Source organism: Chroicocephalus ridibundus, chromosome 2, assembly GCF_963924245.1.
Source record: "Chroicocephalus ridibundus chromosome 2, bChrRid1.1, whole genome shotgun sequence".
NCBI classification, from domain to species: domain Eukaryota; kingdom Metazoa; phylum Chordata; class Aves; order Charadriiformes; family Laridae; genus Chroicocephalus; species Chroicocephalus ridibundus.
The window spans coordinates 27,433,520-27,456,905 of NC_086285.1; the positions used below are offsets into that span (position 1 = coordinate 27,433,520).

At 40.2% G+C, this 23,386-nt stretch overlaps 1 protein-coding gene across 1 annotated transcript in view; it reads left to right on the forward strand.

The window, feature by feature from the left end:
• COL1A2 (collagen type I alpha 2 chain) overlaps window positions 1-22,415 on the forward strand; it is a 42,644-nt gene extending 20,229 nt beyond the window's left edge. Inside the window, exons 24-52 of the mRNA XM_063324855.1 lie at window positions 226-279; window positions 656-754; window positions 1,512-1,565; window positions 2,226-2,279; window positions 2,392-2,445; window positions 2,545-2,598; window positions 3,439-3,483; window positions 5,664-5,762; window positions 6,490-6,597; window positions 7,961-8,014; window positions 9,530-9,583; window positions 10,170-10,223; window positions 10,330-10,383; window positions 10,486-10,593; window positions 11,584-11,637; window positions 11,730-11,783; window positions 13,088-13,249; window positions 14,617-14,724; window positions 15,150-15,257; window positions 16,375-16,428; window positions 16,534-16,641; window positions 16,832-16,885; window positions 17,239-17,346; window positions 18,030-18,083; window positions 18,217-18,324; window positions 18,759-19,005; window positions 19,415-19,605; window positions 20,723-20,965; window positions 21,538-22,415. Of these exons, the coding sequence (XP_063180925.1) occupies window positions 226-279; window positions 656-754; window positions 1,512-1,565; window positions 2,226-2,279; window positions 2,392-2,445; window positions 2,545-2,598; window positions 3,439-3,483; window positions 5,664-5,762; window positions 6,490-6,597; window positions 7,961-8,014; window positions 9,530-9,583; window positions 10,170-10,223; window positions 10,330-10,383; window positions 10,486-10,593; window positions 11,584-11,637; window positions 11,730-11,783; window positions 13,088-13,249; window positions 14,617-14,724; window positions 15,150-15,257; window positions 16,375-16,428; window positions 16,534-16,641; window positions 16,832-16,885; window positions 17,239-17,346; window positions 18,030-18,083; window positions 18,217-18,324; window positions 18,759-19,005; window positions 19,415-19,605; window positions 20,723-20,965; window positions 21,538-21,684 (2,745 nt within the window). The 3' untranslated portion in view covers window positions 21,685-22,415. The remainder of the gene's footprint in view (window positions 1-225; window positions 280-655; window positions 755-1,511; window positions 1,566-2,225; window positions 2,280-2,391; window positions 2,446-2,544; window positions 2,599-3,438; window positions 3,484-5,663; window positions 5,763-6,489; window positions 6,598-7,960; window positions 8,015-9,529; window positions 9,584-10,169; window positions 10,224-10,329; window positions 10,384-10,485; window positions 10,594-11,583; window positions 11,638-11,729; window positions 11,784-13,087; window positions 13,250-14,616; window positions 14,725-15,149; window positions 15,258-16,374; window positions 16,429-16,533; window positions 16,642-16,831; window positions 16,886-17,238; window positions 17,347-18,029; window positions 18,084-18,216; window positions 18,325-18,758; window positions 19,006-19,414; window positions 19,606-20,722; window positions 20,966-21,537) is intronic.
• Window positions 22,416-23,386: the final 971 nt, after the last annotated feature.

Below are 23,386 nucleotides of genomic sequence, written 5' to 3' on the forward strand. Positions count from 1 at the left end.
ATACTGATTTTGAACTGGCATGGGAGCACACACCACCAAATGAAACTTCAGTGTGTTTTAGATGTAAATTTAGTAGGACGTATAGTCCTTTTTCCACAGTATATATTGATAACTTGGTGTCTGTATGTGTGTGCAAACACATAGAGGGGAAAAAAAAACCAACTTCGGTTAACAGTTGGATGCGTTGGTTTCCTTCTGAAAAACATGAAACCTTTCCTTTTTCAGGGTCTCCCGGGTCAGCCTGGAAGCCCAGGCCCTGCTGGCAAGGAAGGTCCTGTTGTAAGTACCTTGCTTTTCATTCTGTTTCCCCATTGCACGTGAAACATGGACAAAACCTGAGATTTTAAAAAGCAGAGATCTCAGCTCTGAGCTCTAACACAACTTCATGTAAAATCAGCAAGATATTTTACTACCATATTACTCGGTGAGAAAATTCCCATTCATTTCTGCGGGTCTCAGGTCAGGCCTATGTCTTGGGAGGGGAAGAAGACATACATGGTTGTACAAAAAGGAGAAGAATAGAGGAATACATGAGCATGCAATGTATAAATAGTGTTTAAAAGTTAAATGGCATTTCCTTCCTGTCAGTACACATTTCTCCTAAAACTGAACTCTAATTACCCCAGCCATTTAATAGTATGATTTTTTTTTCTAGGGTTTCCCTGGAGCAGATGGTAGGGTTGGGCCAATTGGTCCAGCTGGTAATAGAGGTGAGCCTGGCAACATTGGATTCCCTGGACCAAAAGGTCCCACTGTAAGTACAGTATAGAAATTTTCTATTACTGTGAAAGTATTTCCAGACTAATCTGTAGGTCCACAACTCTAACAATCAAACACATCTCCCTGTGTCCTCCCATACTCCTTATTGGATGGCATCTGCTTACATTGAGGAGTTCTGTTTTAAATTATTTTCCAGTTATTTATTAAAGAAATTAAAAACAATTTAATTAGTTGAGGAATATTTGGACATTGAGGTGATGAGAAAAATATGTCTATGTTATAATTTCTGCATGCCCATTTTATAATTTCTGTATATACACTTCTGTAAACATTCTGGAAGGGTTGGCCACCAAGCCTAAGTTTCAGTTCCAGAGTATTGTTATTTATGGAGCACAATCCAAAGCTCACTCACTTTAGAAGAAAAGCTACCAGTGATTTCAGTGGGGCTCTTGACATGTCACACAGAGGCCATAGATAACAGTAATCATCTCCTGGATTCGTGGTGTTGCTATACATACATATATACATGCAGACATAATATAGTGTATTGCATAGGATGCCATGCAGTGTGTCATGACTTATGATCTCAAAAAATAAAGGAATGGAGTTGTGAAAAGGAAAGATGTTTATTTTTGAGCTATTCTTTCTAAGTGGTTCAACAAGGCAGATGGGAGCTTGTGGGTGTTTTAAATTCAGGTTAAAGAAGGAGAGTATCAGTTGCTGTTTAGTAGTTTAAACTACATGTATTATGAAGTCTTGGTTAACTTTGTATCTTTTTCTTTCAACTTCAGGGTGAACCTGGCAAACCTGGTGAAAAAGGCAATGTTGGTCTTGCTGGCCCACGGGTATGTGGATATGTTTTCTTTATCAATCTCCAGACAGAGAAAAGTAGATTTTTAAAACCTCTGTAATAAGATAGCATTATCTTGTGCGAGCATGAATAGATGATGAAATAGAAAAGCACTTGGGAACGCATTCAGCTAATCTCATGTCAGTGGGGACTATTAGGGACTATTAATTAAAGGATAAATGAAAACTACCCTTCTGGGGTATTAATTGGGTGGTTAATTATGGGGTATTAGCTTCCTATTAATTGGAAAAAATAGCGTTTCCTGTGCAAATTTTTGAGGACAGTGTATGGTTTCTTATTTATCCTGTAAATTTCCAACTTCTTACCGATAGTTGGAACTTACTACTTCTTCCATGTAAGGGACCAAATAATTGGTTTGTTGTGGGAAAAAAACTACCAGCACGGTTCCTATAATCTGTAATTCCAAAAGACATTTCCTTAAAGATGAATGTGGTGCAATAACTAAAACAGTCATCAGAATTTAAAATTTTAAGCATCTTTACTACCCTTTGATAGTGAAGCTCTTACAAGTAAATGGTTAAGTTCAAAATATGCATCCAGGGACCTTTTTTTCTTGGCACAGAATCACTTTAGAGATATATTATTCACAACAAATTCAAACTTTGGTAACAGCTTTCTACTTGAACACATTTAGGGTGCTCCTGGCCCAGAGGGAAACAACGGTGCTCAAGGTCCTCCTGGAGTCACTGTAAGTTATAGATCCAATTTGTGATTTATTTTTCATTAATGGGACTTTCCAGTTTAAAGTCGATTTTGCTGTTTTTTTCCTTCCAAGTTAATCACTTGTTTGTTCCATCCAGGGCAACCAAGGTGCAAAGGGTGAAACAGGTCCCGCTGGCCCTCCTGGCTTCCAGGTAAGTAACTATATGCTCTGCTCAGCCTTATCTATGGTTTACAAAGCACAAAGGGCTTCTGCCTTAACTTTATTTGTATTCTTGTTTCTTTACGCTTAGGGTCTGCCAGGTCCCTCGGGTCCGGCTGGTGAAGCTGGTAAACCAGGCGAAAGGGTGAGTGTGCAGTACCCCACAAGCAGGGGCAGGCATTGCATAAGTGTTATGTTTACAATTGCACGTGTGGTAAAACAAGAGTCTGTTGGATCCATTTGCCAAAAGAATGCAATCAATCAGTGTTATATGCAAAGTTTAATAGCCCCTTTTGTCAAAGCTAGCCACAAACGAAAAAGATCTGTTGGAATTTGCAACATACTTTTTTTTTTTCCAAAGTTTTGGTATGAAACTGAGCAAAGCCAATCCTTTGCTTTTCGGTCCTTAAGCAGCAATAAAATATACCCCCTCCCCCAAAAGACAAGAGAGTACATGAAAAATATTTTACTTTGTATTTCTTTTGAAATCTTCGAGATTGAATCTAACGTGGTTTACTCCAGTTGTATGCTTTTGCAACTCAATTGATTTCAGTGAATTTATAATGGCATACAACTGAGGTAGCTCAGTGGTGATTCAGGCTCTAGGTTCTGCTTGGTCAGTATGTTATGTGATCTGCAATTTGTGCATCCTATGCATTATAACCACCTTTACGTTTATAGTTACATCGCTCTGTGTCCCTGTAAAAAAAAGTTTACATTGCGTGCACCTGAAAAATGAGCTTGGAATTGAATTGACAACTCTCTTCTCCAGTTGAAAAATTATTATGTGTGCTTTGGGATATTGTGCAGCTATATGAAAAGGGTTAATTTCTATGTGTCTAAAAGACTGGGTTTAGTCTGAAGATTTTCAATATACTGCTGCAATTTGAGAAGCATTTCTATTTACTGCTAAAAAACAAAGCACAATTTAAGCTAATAAGTTTGCTTTAGAAATAAGCTTTACCAATACATTACTCTTTTCTAGGGTCTTCATGGTGAATTTGGTGTCCCCGGTCCTGCTGGCCCAAGAGTGAGTCACTCATTTGAAATCTAGTACAGACTGTCTTAATAATGCGTTCAGTAATAATAGTAGCTATATACATTTCCCAGTTTCTCAAGACAAATAGCTCTTCTCAGTTACAGAATGCAGTGTATTGCAGCAGACTCCCAGCAATGAGGGAGGATTTTCTCTGCATTTTGCATGTGTCAGGGTATATTAATTATATAACACAATAGTTGCCAGTGTTAGTAAAATTCTAGATAGGCAATATGAATATTAGACAAATAATGAGATCCTGATGAGCTGATCTATTTTATTTTATTTTATTTTTCATTAATGAACCTCACAATGGGAATGTGGATGACAAAAGACTGATCCTACAGTGTTACACTGAGGTCTGGCGCATATGAGAATTTTCATCTCCAGTGCCTGTGTGCAGACCTTCTTAGCTTGACTGTTACAGTCATACTGTCCCTTGCTAGCCAGCTCCTACCTCCCATGTAAGGTCTTCATGAACAAATGGTGGGCTGAATCCAAAGCTTGGAATAGGCAATAGGAGATATTGCCTCCCACTTCCCTTTATTCCTGCACTGTGACTAAACATCTCTAAGACCGTTGTGTGGAGGCCTTTCTGCATAGCAGGAAGGTCCTATTTATGCAGAGCAATGAGTAGTTTATAAAATGCTCAATTAATTACTTGCTTTCCAAATCCACCTATGAAGAGGTTGATATTTAAACTACTTCTGTTGCTTCCTCTTTTCTTCTGACTCCCAGACTAAATATATTCATGACAAATATTCCCATTCACTCTTGTCAGTCATGTCAATCAGTTTAAATAGCACTTTTCCTCCCTATATTTAGTGCCCTGAGGCTGTATAGATAGCCATGCCCTCTTTAAACTTTCATTTTACTAATCTATCCAAGCCAAGTTCCCTTTATCACGGTAGTAGCAGTTATCTGTCTCAGCTCTACCTTGCCTTCAGCATCTCGTACCCAGCCAGAGCGTATTTCATTCAGTATTTCAAATTAGGTCTTACTGATGCTTTGTACAACAAAATTAACACTTCTGAAAAATACCTCACTGCTTGTGCCAGATCACACTTGCCTTTTTCATGTCTGCATCATATTGTTGGCTATTGGCTATCACCTTTCCCTTTCTGTCATTTTTACCAGGTGAAACTCCTCATTTTTGGTGCCTGAATAAATGGCCTGGTACTTTGCATGCTTGAATTTTGTTCCACTTCTACTGTGACAGCCATCCAGCAGGTTATTCACTTCTTCCTGTGTAATATGCCAACCCTTCTTCCTCTTGACAAGACCTTCCATCTTTGTGATATCTGCATATTCCTTAAATATCTTTCTTCCTTTTCTGCCTCTTTGTTGTTGCCAAAATGTATGTAAAAATAATGAAAAGATACATTAATTGGGAAACATCCCTGCAACGTAACTTAGCTTTCTGCATCTTGGGTGCTTTTTACCAGTGTGCTGTCTCTCCTTGAGTCAGTTCCTTGACCATGTTACAGTTCTCATACAAATTCCCAGATTCTCCAGCATAACTAAAAATCTGCATTATGCCTTATCAGATTATTCACTGATGTCCAGCTTGATCACAGCAGGATAATTTGACATGTCTTTAGTAAAATTGATATTTCTATCCTTGATAAATCTGTTGTGCGTTTAAGACCAGTTTCTGGCTACTTCCACATCTCCAGATGACCTCTGTTTCAGAATTTATCCTGTTATAATGTACAGGTCACAACTGTAGGCTTTAGCTGTCACCCTTATTCTCCAATATTCACCAGCATATGCCACTGTAAAAATAATTGTTTTCCAATTATTATGGCTCCAATTTCACTAGAATCCATTATCTGCCCTCAAATTGGTATCAGAAGCTCCATTTGACAATAGGATACAAGACACTGTTACTGCAAAAGGCACAGTAGCCAAAATACATGTTCAAGCAATACTTGTACTTTGTCAGCTGTTATCATGGTGCAAGACTTTAGTAATTCGCTTTGCTATATTTGTATCGAAAGCTAGAGTCAATTCTTAGGACTAGTTTAGTTAATATCTGCACAATTTTAGTACAGTTCTTAATGGTTTGTTCAGACAAAAATGCATCACGTTGTAATTGCTACTAGTCAGTGCTTTTAAACCTCTAAGCTACAGAACAATTCAAGGAAGAACTCAAATCAGACTGTCTCCTTCAGGGTGAACGTGGTCCTCCTGGTGAAAGTGGTGCTGTTGGTCCTGCTGGTGCCATTGGAAGCCGTGGTCCATCTGGCCCACCAGGCCCTGAGGGTAACAAGGTATGCCTTTTCCAGCTGCCATTGCCTTACTGTTGAATTCCTGATGAAGGCAATTCAAAACCTTCTTTCCTAAGAGCAAAAGTGATTACTGGTAATATGTAGTTAGCTATACACCATAGCCCCTGGGTCATTTCTTGGAATGGTAAAGCTCCATCCCAGCTAGTCCACACCAATATTGAAGATTTTTAAGTTTAGCATTATGGATGATGGGAGGGGGAACTCCAGTTTGTATTCAGTTTGAATACAGTTTGTCAGCTGGGGGTACTATTATTCTGTTCTGAGATAGGGTCCAAGATTTTGGCCAAAATTCATGCTAACTTCTATTTATACCCACCTCTACTTAGACACAGGAAGCTCTTGTGTCTAGTAAGCAATGTTTTCCCTAAAATGTTAGCACAACAATGCGCAGTCGTCTACCAAAATAACATTGACTTGATGCTAACTGAATATGGGTCTTAATTCTCAAGATTTCCATGGGTAGTTTTTCCACAGAAGTTTAGTTTAGAATATGGGAGAATAGAATCTCAGGAGCCCACAGAATCAGAGAGACATCTGGCATCTTTACTAGCTGAAAAAGTAAAATAAGGACAATAGCTTAAGATGAAATACTACTACTCACACTGTTTACAAGTAGGCAGAATGATGGGCAAAGTAGTAATGACAGAATTTTGTTCCAAATTGTGTGTCTGATTTGACCCTGTCATACATGACATGCTGTTGCTGCTAGGGTGAGCCTGGCAACGTTGGTGCTGCTGGTCCTCCTGGTCCTGCTGGCCCTGGTGGAATCCCAGGAGAGAGAGGTGTTGCTGGTGTTCCAGGAGGCAAGGGTGAAAAGGTAAGGTGGACAACCTGCTTTGTTACTGCATGATCGGGTTTGTGATGTGCTTGAATTTCACTAACTTAAAAAACCTGCTGGTTACCCCAATGCAACTTTTTTTATTTACTGTGAAACTGTATTACATGATGACTCACTAGTAGTGAATAAGTAGAGGTTTTGTTGGTTTGACAGACTGACAGTCTTTTCTAAGGTTGTATTTTGATCTTTGCTCAGCATTTGGAATTAGTTTAAGTGGCAGTTAGTGCTTCACAGGATTGGTTAACTATGAGCTTATCTTTACCGAGATAATACTAAAGCTGTCTTTTGAGTACAGGCTTTATAGTAGGAATGGGTCTACTGATCATAAAGGACCGAGTCTCTGATCAAATCCTTAACTACTCTAGGTGTGGTGATCATGATACAAGTAAATCAGTTACAAAAATTTTATGATTATATCAGTTGGCTATAAAATCAGAATGCATTTTAGCCAGTGTAAGCCCTTATATAAAGTTGTGAAGTCTGGTTGCAAGTCCTGTTGCTACCTCTGCTTTATCCATATAATTATCTATGAAATTGATTTTTATCTTGCTACGTACATCTCATTCCATATTCTCTTCTTTACATTATTTAAACTCAAAACTGAGATTTCTAGAACTGCTTTATTTGTTTTAACTAAAAAAATCCATAGTCATTTAGGATAAACGCAGTTGTAAGGAAATGAAGATGAAAATTGCTGCAATGTTTTATAAAACACTATGTACTGACATGCAGATAAACACAAAAGAGTAGAATGTATTAAAAAAAAAAAAAAGAACAGAGTGTTGGTCCGATTTCTTGATACTAGTGATGGCCTGGATATAACTTTTCATTATACGAAACATATGGCATTTTATGTAACCACTCATATGACATCATTGTTTTTAACAGTTATTTTCCTGCTTCAACTAGAAACTATAACATGAATACCCAAAAGAATTTCATGTATGGTTATTATTTGATCAAAAGAAAAGGGATTTTGAGGGGGATTTACCTTCATCATTTGGAATATACATCAACTTGGGTTTGAATTTCTAATTCCATTCAAAATTCTTGCCGCCGAGGGGAAACTAAATAGGTTTCCTGTGAAGGAGGCGAGCTCATAATTCTGAAAAGCATGTTAGTCCCGTTTGCCTGGAAATTCTCACTTTACAAGTTAGTACATACTCAGCAATAACAATGAAATAATAATCAAAGTCCGTTACCCAAAAAAACTAGCATGATAAGCATCTCATATGATATGCAAGTAATACATGGATACTCAGCAAGCAGTTCAAGACTTCTTTCATGCAAACTATTGTGCTTATTACCAATAAAATGCTTTTTTCCCCTCTGTGTATTCTAGGGTGCCCCAGGTCTGAGAGGTGATGCTGGTGCAACAGGAAGAGATGGTGCTCGTGTAAGTATCTTTTGATTCTGCCTGAGTTTACCTTGCTACGCCTGAGAACATAAGTGACTAAAAAGGATGTTCAGGACTTACATTGCCCACTTTATTGCATTTCCTCTTATTTCTGCTCGGTTTTGATCCAAATCAGTATGATTTTGTTGCACCTTGTCCAGGGATGCTTCAATTTAGGGGGAGATAGAGAAAAGCAATCACTTCTCATGCACGCAAGCAGAGAAATTACATCAGCAGAGAACCTTGTATTTCATAGACAATTGTTCAGTGTGATGTTATCCTCTTTAACATCATGGGCTCAGCCCAGACAGCTAATTCTACAGGCAGCCTGCAAAGCCACAGAAAATTATCATTAATTTGAGAATTTGGCTGCCTGTCCTAGTACTCATAGTTTTGAAGGAAAATAACAGAATAGATTTTGTTTTATAAAATCATGTATCCTTTACTGGGACCGGTACTATTTAACATCTTTGTTGGCGACATGACTGTTGGGATTGGGTGCACCCTTGGCAAGTTTGCTGCCGATACCAAGCTGTGTGGAGCGGTCGACATGCTGGAGGGAAGGGGTACCATCCAGAGGGACCTTGAAAGGCTTGAGAAGTGGGCCTGCGCGAACCTCATGAGGTTTACAAGGCCAAGTGCAAGGTCCCGCACATGGGTCAGGGTAATCCCAAGCATAAATACAGGCTGGGTGGGGAATGGTTTGAGAGCAGCCCTGAGGAGAAGGACTTGGGAGTGATGGTTGATGAGAAGCTCAACATGAGCCAGCAATGTGTGCTCACAGCCCAGAAAGCCAACTACATCCTGGGCTGCATCAAAAGTGTGGCCAGCAGGTCAAGGGAGGTGATTCTGCCCCTCTACTCTGCTCTGGTGAGACCCCACCTGGAGTACTGCATCCAGCTCTGGAGCCCCCAAAGACAAGGACCTGTTGGAGCGAGTCCAGAGAAGAGCAATAAAGATGATCAGAGGGCTGGAGCACCTCTCCTACGAAGACAGGCTGAGAGAGGTGGGGTTGTTCAGCCTGGAGAAGAGAAGGCTCTGGGGGGACATTATAGCAGCCTTCCAGTGTCTGAAGGGAGCATACAGGAAAGACGGAGAGGGACTTTTTACAAAGGCATGTAGTGATAGGACGAGGGATAATGGCTTCAAACTGGAAGAGCGTAGATTTAGACTAGATACAAGGAAGAAATTCTTCACTAAGAGAGTGGTGAGGCACTGGAACAGGTTGCCCAGAGAAGCTGTGGATGCCCCATCCCTGGGAGTGTTCAAGGCCAGGCTGGATGGGGCTTCGAGCAGCCTGGTCTAGTGGGAGGTGTCCCTGCCCATGGCAGGGGGTTGGAGCTAGGTGATCTTTAAGGTCCCTTCCAGCCTAAACTGTTCTATGATTATATAAAAAAAAACCAGCTGGAAGAAAGTCACACACCTGTTTCCAGGAGGAAAGAGGAAAAAAATATTAAAAGTAGTCACTCCTGCTTACATTTTGTTAGAAATGGCATCCTTTCTCTTGTCCTATAGGGTCTCCCTGGTGCTATTGGTGCTCCTGGCCCGGCTGGTGGTGCTGGTGATCGGGTAAGTCTACTCTTTGAATGAAAAAGTGTCTTTTTTGTTTATACAGTTTACCCACGCATGAATATCCAAGATGTGGAGTTCCATAGGAAGCAATTCCATCTTTCTAGTGTGCACAAGTTCTGCAAGTTTTTCAGATTTGGGAGGCAAGTGTTATTGGGACTGCAGAACTATTCAGTGAAATTTGCTATAGCACCCCAAACTTTTTCCTAAAAGGGCAGGGAAGGGATGCCCATCCACATGGCAGTGGGTTATATATGGGGAGAAGATTCTGATTTTTTTGTAGTTGAGGCTAATCTCCACAGTCCTCCTCACACTGTGAGAAGAGGTTTTGATACAGTGATAAACACATTATCTCAGAATGATTGTTTATCCTGTCCCAGTATCGTTAGAAATTATTAGTACAGGGTGGGTCAAAACAGAAGCATTTTCAGTAACACCCTCTCCAGTGGAGACACGGGGAGACTCGCTGTATGTGTCGTGGTTTGGGCCTGAACAACATGCATGTGTACCACAAGATCACCTCTGTTCTGACTGCAGTGAGGCCTTTCCTCCACATTGTCATAATGATTTCTGCCATCTGTTGTAGGGTGAAGGAGGTCCCGCTGGTCCCGCTGGTCCTGCTGGTGCCCGTGGTATCCCTGTAAGTAGCAATTCCTACAACTTGTCCTGTGTCAAAGACATGATGTTCAAAAAAATGTCTTTTTAAAGCCCATTCCAACCGCTCTTCTCTTCTTTGTCCTCTTTAGGGTGAACGTGGTGAGCCTGGTCCCGTAGGTCCTAGTGGATTTGCTGGACCTCCTGTGAGTATTGTTTTTGCTTTCCTCTTATTGATGCTACGCCATTTCTCTATTTCCTTTGCATGCTTTCCCAACTCTTTATTCTGTGTGTTTTTCTCTCCACAGGGTGCAGCTGGTCAGCCTGGCGCTAAAGGCGAGCGTGGGCCTAAAGGACCTAAGGGTGAAAGTGGACCAACAGGTGCTATCGGCCCAATGGGTGCTTCTGGACCACCAGTAAGTGAACTGTGTCTTCGTAAAATGCATAGTTCTTAACTGTGCTATGCAAGCAAAACACTAGTCTGAAGGCCTTGAATTTTGAAAAGGTAATTAAAAAAAGAAACAAAACTTCAAACTAGGCTCTGAGGAAAGTCACCATACTGATTTTCGCACATTATGTAAACTTTGTCAGTCTATTTATGTGGGCTCAGATCGTGAGTCTGGAAATGAAATGAAGAGAAAAAATAATAAATTTTCAACTTGCCCTGAAGATCAGCAAAATCAATCTGTCTTGGACCATTCAGGGGGTGATTGTGGGTAAGTTCTGAGCTGAGGATGATAGTGTCTTCCTCTCAAAGACAGGATGTGCTGTCGCAAGTCTGACTTTCAGACCCAGTCATCCAGAAGCATTTGTGCAAATTTGTCTGCACACCTACTTGCATACAGGCATTTCATGTGCTAACACCTTTCTAGCCTGAAGGTATATACTGCTTCACGTGCATGCAGCCCATTATTAGGGAACTGGTTGAAATGATGCAGAAAGTCAGGCCCTGGAATTTCAAATGCTGTAAAGTGTTGCAAGATAATGTGGCTTGGGGTTCTTACTTCTCTTGCTTCTAATAGAGCAATACCAGGCCCTTGCACTACGTAGCTCTATCAGTCATACAGTGCAAGCAGAGGATTTGCTGTTCTTCACCTTACTATGTCTTTTCATAGTTTGACTTCTAGATTTGCTTAGATGCACGTAACATTTGCAAGGTGAATTCATTTGAAACATAAATGCCTTATGCAACTCTTCTCAGTCCATACAATACTGATTTAAAATATCTGTGAGAATTTACTACTCCAGTATCAGGAGAGGAATTGTGGTTTTGGGCCTAGTTCTCCTGTTAAAGTAAAAAGCAAAATCGCCCTTAGCTTTTATGAGAGTGAGACTGAACCCGTACTGTAGACAGGGAACATTAACAGTCTTTGATTCATCTGCCTTTTTCAATCCTTCATGCATAGGGTCCCGCTGGTGCTGCTGGTCCTGCTGGCCCTCGTGGTGATGCTGGTCCTCCTGTAAGTATTCAGGCTTTTGGCACTGATATTGTTGCTTTTCATGAAGTCATTGTTTCCTTTAAACTAAATCTTCCTTTCACTTTTATTTTTAGGGTATGACTGGTTTCCCTGGTGCTGCTGGAAGAGTTGGTCCTCCTGGCCCTGCTGTAAGTAACTAATGAAAAAGTTCTAATGGGAGATAAGCCAGAAGTTGCATTGGTTAGGGATAATCCTCATTTTTTGTACGTGGACACAAATTCTAACTGCACTGGAATCGCCTCAGATCCTTATAGGACTGGATGAGATAAGAAAAAAGTATCCTAACTGTTTAAACTCCCATCATGGGAGTTATGCATTTAGTTTGTTTGGTGTTTTTTTTACAATACATCGAGCATCCATCTGCATCTTGAGGTGCCTAACCATTTGGAAAAATCTGTTTTTCTTTTTGGGGGTTGTTTAGCCTGGAGAAGAGGAGGCTGAGGGGAGACCTTATCACCCTCTACAACTACCTGAAAGGAGGTTGTAGAGAGATGGGGGCTGACCTCTTCTCCCTGGTGACAAGTGATAGGACGAGGGGAAACGGGTTCAAGTTACGTCAGGGGAGGTTTAGATTAGATATTAGGAGACATTTTTACACTGAAAGGGTTATTAAACATTGGAATAGGCTGCCCAGGGAGGTGGTGGATTCACCATCTCTGGAGGTGTTTAAAAAAAGGGTAGATGGGGCACTGAGGGACATGGTTTAGAAGTGGCTCTTGTCAGGGTAGGTTAAAGGTTGGACTCGATGATCTTAAAGGTCCCTTCCAACCTCAACAATTCTATGATTCTATTCTATGATTCTTTTGCTTTTGTTCACCATGAGTAACTGCATAGCCATTGATTTTGAGTGGAATAAGAAGGTCGTATCCTATTTGAAATAGGATGTGTCCGTGCTTTTTAAATTGTCTGCAGTTCCAGCCCCTGTCTCCAGTAGGGCAACCTCTTACTGTGTTTAAGAATGTGAATCCCTGCTTCAGCCAAAAATTCTCATTTCAATTTGACATTTGTGGTTTTCTTTTCAAAGGTATTTCCAACCTTTACCAAAAAGCACTTCTTTCCTTAGATACCCTGCATTTAAATATATTGTAAATTCCAGTATCCAAAGCACATAATCCTCCTTGAAGAGTTTTTTTCATAGATTTTATAGTTGCAATTAATGTCTCCAGAGCCAAATCAATATTTTCCTGCCAAATTTTGCCACTTTCACCTACACTGAGTAAAAAAAAAATAAAAAATCTCTCAGTTCAGTAATTCTACTGATTCCAGTTGTCCGCTGCTAACAAAAGTAATAGAGTTGCTGCTTCAGAACAGCTGATAACCTGTTTATTGCAAAGCACAATTTTTGTATGTGGACACAAAATGAAACTTATCTCTGTTCTCCCCAGCTAATGGGTCTATATTGTAGTGATATCATATTCATACTCAATCCTAGGGCATCACTGGTCCCCCTGGTCCTCCTGGCCCAGCTGGCAAAGATGGTGCTAGAGGTCTACGTGGTGATGTTGGTCCAGTTGGCCGTACTGGTGAACAAGGTATTGCTGGCCCACCTGGTTTTGCTGGTGAGAAGGGTCCATCCGGAGAGGCTGGTGCTGCTGTAAGTTACTGAGTATCACATCTCATTAAAAACGTTTCTCTTCATGTAAATGCTATGGCTTCTAAGATACTTTGGGCATTTGTGTAGGGCTTTTCTGTTTCATACATAAATTTACCAAAGCTTTTAAGTAGACGCTCCACTGAGTCTCAAGAAATTGTTCAAAAGGCGTGTTTCACATGGGTCAGGTTTTTTCTGTCTTTTTCTCATGGCAAGTTGCATCTTTCTCTGCAAGTAGTCCAAATGAGAGCAACAAGGCTAACTGCAGAAATTGCTACTTAGTCTGAGAAAGGGAAGCAGAGTCTCCTGCTCTGAAACTGAGCATCATGGGTGGAAACGGAGGAACACGTGAACATCCATTTAGAACAATCTCAGTTCATTTCTGCATCAGACCCACTAATCTGTGGGGATCATAAGGTTAAAGTTGTCTGACCCTAGGGTGGCTTAGAATCATGCCAATAAATAAATCAATTTTGAGTGTCTTGAAGCTTGCACATCCAGAATTACTGGCATTTTTAAAGTCAGACACATTTCTGTCTTACGGAGCTATGGACTTGTGTGAATTACCAGTCTGTTTCTCAAAAATTTATAGAATTTTTTTCCTTGATCTGCAGAAGTTGCAGCTAAGAATGAAATTTTTAGTGTCACTGTCAGATATGTATATTAAAATTTTGAAAGTGACAATTGAAAATTTGCCATTTAATGTCCAAAATAAAGCAATACATTTTCTAATTTTTATATTCTAATTTAATTTCGGTTATGAAAAACATAATTGAACTAGTATAGCTCACTGCAAGTTAGGATAATAATTTAGGTAATCTGTCAGGATGATTACTTACGCCAAGTTCAGTGCCACATATGCTCAATTTCAAAGAAATTTAAAAGTCACTTAATTAAACAGCCTTTACCTTCAGATGGTCAGTATAGAGCTCTAAGGGTTGTTTGGAGATGCCAGACCTTCCAAGGCGATCTCAGGATCAGTCTCAGATGATCAATCTCTTCGCTATGGAATCCCCTCACATAGTCATCTTCTCTGTACTGAATGCCCCAATTTTCTTGCATCACCCACTGTTACTGAGTGGGAGGGGAAAAAGCATGTGTATAGTGGTGTTCCGAAACAGCATTTTCACTGGAAGGCAGTTGTGAGGGGAGTATAACCAGCATTATGTACTTATAGACCTTTAGCTTTGGAGTTTAAAGTCTTATGTCTTGGTTACAACTACTTCCATGCAGGAACTAGCACTGACACTACATTGAGATCCTTGGAAAGCAGTTGGTGCTGTTCTAGAGCGAAACAAATGAGAAACCTCAAGGGCCATAAAAACTGATTTTTCTCTGTTAATATAACTAATATTCTCTTTGTGTCATAGGGTCCTCCTGGTACCCCAGGTCCTCAGGGTATTCTTGGTGCTCCTGGTATCCTTGGTCTGCCTGGCTCTCGGGGAGAACGTGGTCTTCCAGGCATCTCTGGAGCAACAGTGAGTATATGACCAGTTAACTCCTTTAAGCAGATAGGTGTAAAGAAAAAAGTAGAGGTCTCCTCTTAAGGGAAACCAGGAAAAAGGAGATGTAGATCCTGCTGTTTCCATTGCTGCTGCAAACAGAGGTTAGGGACCTAACAGAGCAGTGGAAGAAATTATTGCTTGCTGCAGACACACTAGACTTGTGTCTGCAGGTGAGCGTATTTTTGAATGGTATCAGAGATTTCTGATAGAACAGGTAGAAAATTTAGAATGAAGATAGTATTTGGTATAGTTGGATATGTTTCTTGTGTCCTGGATCTGTTTCACTTCCAGAATTAATCACAGAGAAATGTTTCTCTTAGATATAGGCCAAAAGTTCTGTAAGACTGGTTTGTGTTGTATTATAATGTCACATTTTGTTATCACTGTTCCTGTATTAGGGTGAACCTGGTCCCCTGGGTGTTTCTGGTCCTCCTGGTGCCCGTGGTCCCTCTGGTCCTGTGGGTTCTCCTGGTCCAAATGGTGCTCCTGGTGAAGCTGGTCGTGATGTAAGCTATGTCTTATTTCCTCTTCAGGATTGCTTTTCTATTTTGCTGAGCCAAAGACAAATACACAGAAAAGATGGATGCAACTGGAGGTTGTTCTGCTAGCAAATTTGTACCTTCTGGTGTCTTCAGGGCAGGATTCTAATAGACATGGATTCCCAACCCCAACTAGGTTACAGATTGTTCAAGGCACAAGTTGTGTCTGAAATACATCCTGGAGTCACTGGAGTGAATCTGGAATGGAACAAATTGCTCCTTCTAATGCCCTGCCTTATGAGTGATTACTTGGAGGACAGGGCCATGCTCCCAGTTCTTCATAGAGCAGCAAATAAACTTGTCTATCCAATTTAACCATCCAAGTTAGTAGTTCACCTTGAAGAAAGGTATCCGTACAGTGGCTAAACATGACTTACACTAAAAGAACAGTTAAAGTATTAAAAGTTATCTTGTCTCCTGTAAGCATAACAGGAGACAAAAGCATAAAAAGCTTTCTCTGGGCCTTGTCAGGGAAGCCTTTTTGATAACCTGAAGCATTATGAAGTCCTGAGACTCAAAAGTTCAAAGACATCAGAGAGCAGTAATTTTATGTTATAAGTATTAAAAAGAAACGAACTTTCTATTCTGTGGGAATTTTCTGAAGGAAAAGGTTTGCTAGTGTACATAGTGAAACAGTTGAAGTGAAATTCACAAAGGAAGCCATTTAAGCTTGTGAAGTACCACAACAAAGTAATTTAGCTGTGACTACTGTTGAAGTCCTTTTCAGACAGTGGCATTTTTCATCTTAAAAGTAGGTCTCTGTTTTACAAGAGTGCAAGCTAGATGAAGACCACTATTGTCTGGACATTTTCGTTTAGAGAAAAATAGCAAAACACAGTAACTTTCTTCTACACTGAACTTGCAAAACCCGAAATACTTGAAGACCATCTTATTTTTCTGAGAATATTAATATAATTAAGGGATTTGAAAGTGGCATCTGTAAGGAAGAGTTTGTTATCTTCAAGATTTATGCTATCCCATCTCATCGTCTTCTTAGTCATATTGGGAGCAGTTAGACTGACACACAGTTCCACGTGAGATGAAGGCTGATGGCATTTAATGCTTTTTCATGGTATTTTAACAGGGCAGTCCTGGACACGATGGTGCTCCAGGCCGTGATGGTGCTCCTGGTTTCAAGGTAACTTGTTCTTTTCCTTCATTTCATAATCATGGAAGAAATATTACAATATGTGTAAGACAGTAGCAACTCACTGTCTCTCCCTTTGCATTCCTTTGTCCCTAGGGTGAGCGTGGTGCTCCTGGTAACGCTGGTCCCAGTGGTGCTCTGGGTGCTCCTGGTCCTCATGGACAGGTTGGTCCTTCTGGAAAGCCTGGAAACCGTGGTGATCCTGTAAGTTGATGAGACCTTAATTTTTTTGACTGACACAGGACTAACATTTTTCCATCATACATATACATTATACATCAAACCTCTACAATATGTTGGTAATTACTTTCTTTTCTGCAGAGCTGTGTTGAGCATGGGACCTTTATTAGGTATAATATACAGCAGTGACATGCATCTTCTATTCCTGTTTCAGGGTCCTGCTGGCGCTGTCGGACCTGCTGGTGCTTTTGGTCCAAGAGGTCTTGCTGTAAGTCTGATTTCTAAATACATTACCACATTGATGCAAGAAGAGAAAGCGTGCTTTATTAGCGAGGACTCATGACTGTGCTGAAGATATGGGCCCAAAAAGTAGTGCTTAAGAAGCTGTAAATATTTGTAGACCTAGAATCTCAATCAGCATCCTCTCTTTTGGGACCAATCCTGAAGCTTTTGGGATTCACACTCTTCCTGGGTGTGTTAACAGGATGTACATATATATACACATACATTTGGGGCAACCTATGGCATAAGACTGAATGTTCATGCTTTATTCTTGCTTTGACAGTAGTATATACCTGAAGCCTTCTATTTTATTCCTCTGACACCTGTATCCCTTCCTAGGGCCCACAAGGTCCACGTGGTGAGAAGGGCCTGCCTGGTGATAAGGGGCCTCGAGGTCTGCCTGGCTTGAAGGGACACAATGGATTGCAGGGTCTTCCTGGTCTTGCTGTAAGTAAATGATTGTCAGTATTTTGAATATAAAGAGCAAAAGAAGGAAATAAGGTCACCCTAGTGTGGAATTAGATATGCACAACCCAGCAGGTTGATACCGCTTAATTCCACTCGGCATCATATTTCAAAAGTCATAAGATTCTCTTTTAATACTCAACACTCTTCACATAAAATGGCAAATTTTGATACTGCCATTGATAGTTGACTTTAGAACTGTCAATACCATTAGTTGCCCTGAAACTTGACTGCATTTGACTAGCACAGAATTCAAAACGCTCTGCCTTTGTTTTAATATTATTTCTGGTTTTGGCCAGAAATTGTAAAGCCTTTGTATCACAGAGAAGCAGAAGTAATTTGTAGATTTTCTTCCCTTTAAATTCTGGTATCCTCTTTAGGAATTCTGGCTTTTATTTGAAAGCCTTCTCTGAAAATCTGAAAAAATTATATAGAAACTTTTATAGGTTATCCCCTTAAATATCTCTTCATGCTCTCTGTCCTCCCTCCCCAAAACAGGCACTTCATGCCACAACTCCGCTAAAAAATGCTATTAGCCCTAGATTCCCATTCACTGAGCCCAAATACACATGCTGACTATAGCTCCCTTCTGAATCATGCTAATAACAAATGTGTGACACTGCATTATTTTTTTTTTATGACTATGGATATATCTTTCCTAATAGGGCCAACATGGTGATCAAGGTCCTCCTGGTAACAACGGCCCTGCTGGCCCAAGGGTAGGTGAATTTAAGAGCATATTCAAATGATTCTCCCATTCCTTTTGTGCAATTTATATGTACACTCCCATTTATATGAATCTCTATTTGTAGTGTTTTCTACTGTCATTAAACTGTTCGAGGTTCCTTTTAGGGTCCACCTGGTCCTTCTGGTCCTCCTGGTAAAGATGGTCGTAATGGTCTCCCTGGACCTATTGGCCCTGCTGGTGTGCGTGGCTCTCATGGTAGCCAAGGCCCTGCTGTGAGTATAACTTATTTTTTGTTGATTTAACACATTTATGTCACTGTTACAAGAAAATCACTTCAAAAGCTTAGCAGTTTAGGAAAAGATGTGATTTAATTATTTATTTGGTTTTTTTTAAAAAAAAAAGACTTCCGAATGTCTGTTGTTATTTAACATTAAATGTTTCACTAATAGGCCTAAACCTGAAGAGCATGTTCTGTCCTTATTGCGAGACAGCACATACACAGAGAAGATGTGGTAGTTCTACACTGTGCATCTTCTACTGCTTGAGCCCATAGTAGTTGCCACAGGGCAGGTCCATATGTGCTGCCTCAGATCAGAGCTAAGGGTGCTAGGAATTAAGTAGGACTATGCATGGGTGGAAGTATTTAATTGTGAGAACCATATGTGTAACAGAATGCTGCTTGTCTTTTGCTTTTGAAAAACTTCAGGGTCCTCCTGGTCCTCCCGGTCCCCCTGGTCCCCCTGGTCCCAATGGTGGTGGATACGAAGTTGGCTATGATGCAGAATACTACCGGGCTGATCAGCCTTCTCTCAGACCCAAGGATTATGAAGTTGATGCCACTCTGAAAACATTGAACAACCAAATTGAGACCCTGCTGACCCCAGAAGGCTCCAGAAAGAACCCAGCTCGCACCTGCCGTGACCTAAGACTTAGCCACCCAGAATGGAGCAGCGGTATGTTAGTGCCAGATATTTGCCCGTTCTGGCTCAGGGCGTACTCCAGCTCGTTAGCTTCCTTTGATAAACGGTATCTTTGGCCATCCTGTGAAAATACTAAACGACCAACGAAGAAGTTCTCTCTGCCTCCACTGAAAATAGATACAAGGACATTCTGAAAAGCTCTTTATAGCTATTGTTCTGCAATTATTGCAATATTTTTTCCAAAATAATATAAAAAGATTTAACCCTAGCTTTCAAATACAGTTTCTTATTCATTAACAATCTGAAATATGTATTTATCCCAGTTGTCACCTTAGCACTGTAACTAGTTTGATATTTATGACCTCTCTCTGTGTTCCTATATCAAACAATGCAAATGTTCGGCTGAGTGATCTATTGTTTGCATTTCTTTCCTCAACGGCAGGCTTCTACTGGATTGATCCTAACCAAGGCTGCTCTGCGGATGCCATTAGAGCATACTGTGACTTTGCCACTGGTGAGACCTGCATCCATGCCAACCCTGACAATATTCCCGCTAAGAACTGGTATATCAACAAGAATCCCAAGGACAAGAAGCATGTATGGTTTGGTGAAACTATCAATGGTGGCAGCCAGGTAAGTGACGTATGGGAGGATGATTGTTTCCTACAGTGCTGTCTGAAAAAATCCCAAATCACTGACTCTCAGCAGGCAAATACATAAATTAAACTCTCATAGAGAAGAAGTATGAAAAAGGGAACTAACCTTTGTCTCAAGGGAACAGGGCTTCAGTTCTGGTTTGGATCACAATTTGCAAAAAGGATTTCTCAGTATTGTTCTAATTTTACTTGGTGTCTGCAAATGATCAATTCAGCATGACTAGTGGCTGTTACTAAGGGCAGCTTGGACTGGAATAGGGTGCATTAGTATAAAGACAGTCCAGAAAGTGTCTGAAAAAGTAAGAAAATGATTATTTTTTTATTCTTTTAATTGAGATTTTTTACAAATTACACTGTTCCTGGAAAAATATTTATATTACACATCACAGATCCTGAGTGTATGCCACCATAACAGCCAGAATTGCCAGTGTAAGTAAAAACAAGAAATATGTTTACTTACACATTAGACACTGTACCAGCCAATTGTAAATAAATCACTTTTGTACAGCTAAGGAGACCTAATTACATAATTCTTAAATGAAATTGAGTTGATCTTATGACGAAATTTCAGTGTCCAAGGTCTTTAATATAAGATCATAAGATCGATCACACAGGGTCAGAACAAGGGTCCAGGGCAGTATGGGGTCCTGTTTCTTACAGTGGCTAAAAGTAGATGCTGTAAAAGAATATAAGAATGAAGTAAACATTTGTAATATTTTATTAGACTATTCTATTATACCAAAAAAAAAAAATAATCAGGGTTTTCTTGAGACAGGCATTGTTTCTGTGTATCTATGGCAAGAATGGATTTCTTTTCCTTGAACTTGTCTGATCTTGTCTTTGAATCCCCACAAACTGTTAACTCTCCATCTTGGAACAGAGTTCTACAATTCATCCACTCATGTCTGGTTTTCAGCCTGCCTCCTGCTAGTTTTATGTGATGCTCTTTAGTTCTGGAGTTGCAACAGACAAGTGATTGCAGACTTAAATGTTGGGTTTTTTTAATATTCCTAGGTCAAATATCACATACTTCCATTACAAACGTCCACCTTTCCTCAGCAATACAACTGACTGGGTTTCTTTCTGGCTTTCAGTTTGAATACAACAATGAAGGAGTGACCTCAAAGGATATGGCCACCCAACTTGCCTTCATGCGTCTGCTGGCCAACCATGCCTCTCAGAATATCACCTACCACTGCAAGAACAGCATTGCCTACATGGATGCGGAAACTGGCAACCTTAAAAAGGCTGTTGTACTGCAGGGATCCAACGATGTTGAACTACGAGCTGAAGGCAACAGCAGATTCACTTTCAGTGTTCTTGAGGATGGCTGCTCTGTAAGTAACACAGAAACCACGGGCACTATGATTGCCCGTGCTTAAGCATGTGATTAGGGAAAGAGTTGCGCTTTGATTCAGAATTGGGTTGTCATTCAGACCAGCAAAATTTTATGCAGTGAAGATAAATAGCCTACAAAACCAAGTATGCCAGATCTTTAACAAGTGGGAAGTACTGGGGTACAAACAAATCCCACCTTGTACTGTGCAGTGTGGCAAAAAAGAAGCTTTTCAGAGTGACCAGACCTAAATTCTTTGTAAGCTGAAGATTGATTAGAAAATAGTGCACAGGCCCTAAGAGGGACAGGATCTTCAAAACTCAGGCACTGAGGATTTAATATCAGTGTGAATAATACAGTAGTTTCTGTAGAGCATCACACATAAGACTTCAGAAGATTAAAGCAAATATTTTCTCTGTATCAGAGATCTGAACAGTTGGATATGGATACCTGATTTGCAAACAACGGCAGCAAAATTAATACAAAATTATTTCAGAAATTATCCATTCAGGTGAAACAATTCTCAATACTATGAACAATGCAATATCAATTGTAATGAATCTTCTCTTGCAGAGAAAGAACAATGAATGGGGCAAAACAATCATTGAATACAGAACAAATAAGCCATCTCGCTTGCCCATCCTTGACATTGCACCTTTGGATATTGGCGGCGCTGACCAAGAATTCGGTTTGGACATTGGCCCAGTCTGTTTCAAATGAATGAACTAAAATTAACTTAAAGCCTCTCCCAAATTATTCTTTTGTCATTTCTTTTTATAATGAAAACTGACTCCTTCCATTTCTTCTGTTCATCTACTTGCTTAAACTCTGGGCGAAAGAGAAGGAGAAGAATTGATTGGAGCATTGTGCAATGAAATTTAATACAGCCCCAAAAGGACTTGGAAATCTTTCAAGTTTCAACACGTTGCCTTGGGAAATGTCAACCTTTGTAAAGAAAAAAAAAACAAAATAAAAAATCATGAAAGTTCGCACCACTTGTGGCCTTTGAATATCTTCCACAGAGGAAGTTTAAAACCACGACTTCCAAAGGTTTAAACTACCTCATACACTAAATCGAGTGTGATCCACATCTTTTGTAGGTTCTTCTCTATATGATCTGAGGTACTTTCAGTTCCACTCAAAATAACAGTGGTGCTAATTGCATTATTACAGAGTATCTTTCCAATACTTGAACTTTGATGGTGCTAGTAGCATTTAAAATATCACTTCTCTGTTTCTTTGAAGTCTGTCTCAAAACTCAGAATGTCCTGTCTCACCCACAGCTTAAGCATGTGGATCATTTTTCCTCATCTTTGTCCTCTTCCTCCAAAATCAGGTGCTCCTGCTTTCAAATCTCATTTCCATCTTCTACAATGGGTTAAAAAAAAAATCATCATTTCTCAAAAAAAGAAATAAAATGTATTTTGTATATGTGAGATGTTTAAATAAATTGTGAAAAAATAAAATAAAGCATGTCCAGTGTTCCAAAAGAAACTACTTAATGAGTTAAGTTACTTACTTGGATGCATTGGCAGATATTCATACCCAGAATTTACAATACATTCGCATGACTGCAATTCTCTTAGCCCATTGCTGTAAAACATTTGCTTACGGCATTCAGAGTCTGCCTTCAACTGTCTTACGGGTGTGACTGTCTGTTCCACAATTCGTTTCAACACCACCTTTTGGAAAGTCCACAAGAAACTCAGTAACTCCGTGCCTCATAGTATGAGAAGTTCAAAAGCAGAAATAATTCCTTCCTTTTTTCCAAATGCTAAGCAGGATTAATGGCTGAGAGAAGAAAAATGAGGCTTCTGTCTTGCGCCTGAAGACAGAAAGCTCCTTGGTGCTGTGTGTTTTGGAAATGATGTGCAGAAGACCGTGCAAGGAATCTCTGAATTTAGTTGTCTCGTCAGGAAGATTAGGGTTTGTTAGGTCCTCATAGTTCATTCAGTTCTGTGTAAGACGTGGAACTACCTACTGTTGCTAACCTTCATAGTTTACTATCACAAAAACCACCAGAAGAAGTAAAGACACTTCTTATCTGAGGCCTTTTAAGAGACTGCTATCATAACAGTGCTTTTCTGAAAACCCTAAACGAACTTCACTTCCAACAGCCATGTTTTTGGAATTGGGAAGGTGCTTGGGAGAACACACAAAGGACGGCGAGGACAACAGCAAAAGCAGGTAAGGGGAGAGGTGAGCCAGGCTGAGTCAGCAGGAACCCCCCCAGGGAAGCACGAAGAAATACCCAGAAGGTCTCTGTAACCTGAAGGTTAGTGGCTGAGAATCTGAAGGCAGCTCCAAACAGCGCAAGAAAGGAACAAGCACTAAAAACTGTTTCTGAAGAAAGCTTTTTCATTCTTGCTTGCAAAGTACTAAGGAAAAAAGGGCAAATACCAAAACATGGCCCTAAGTGCAA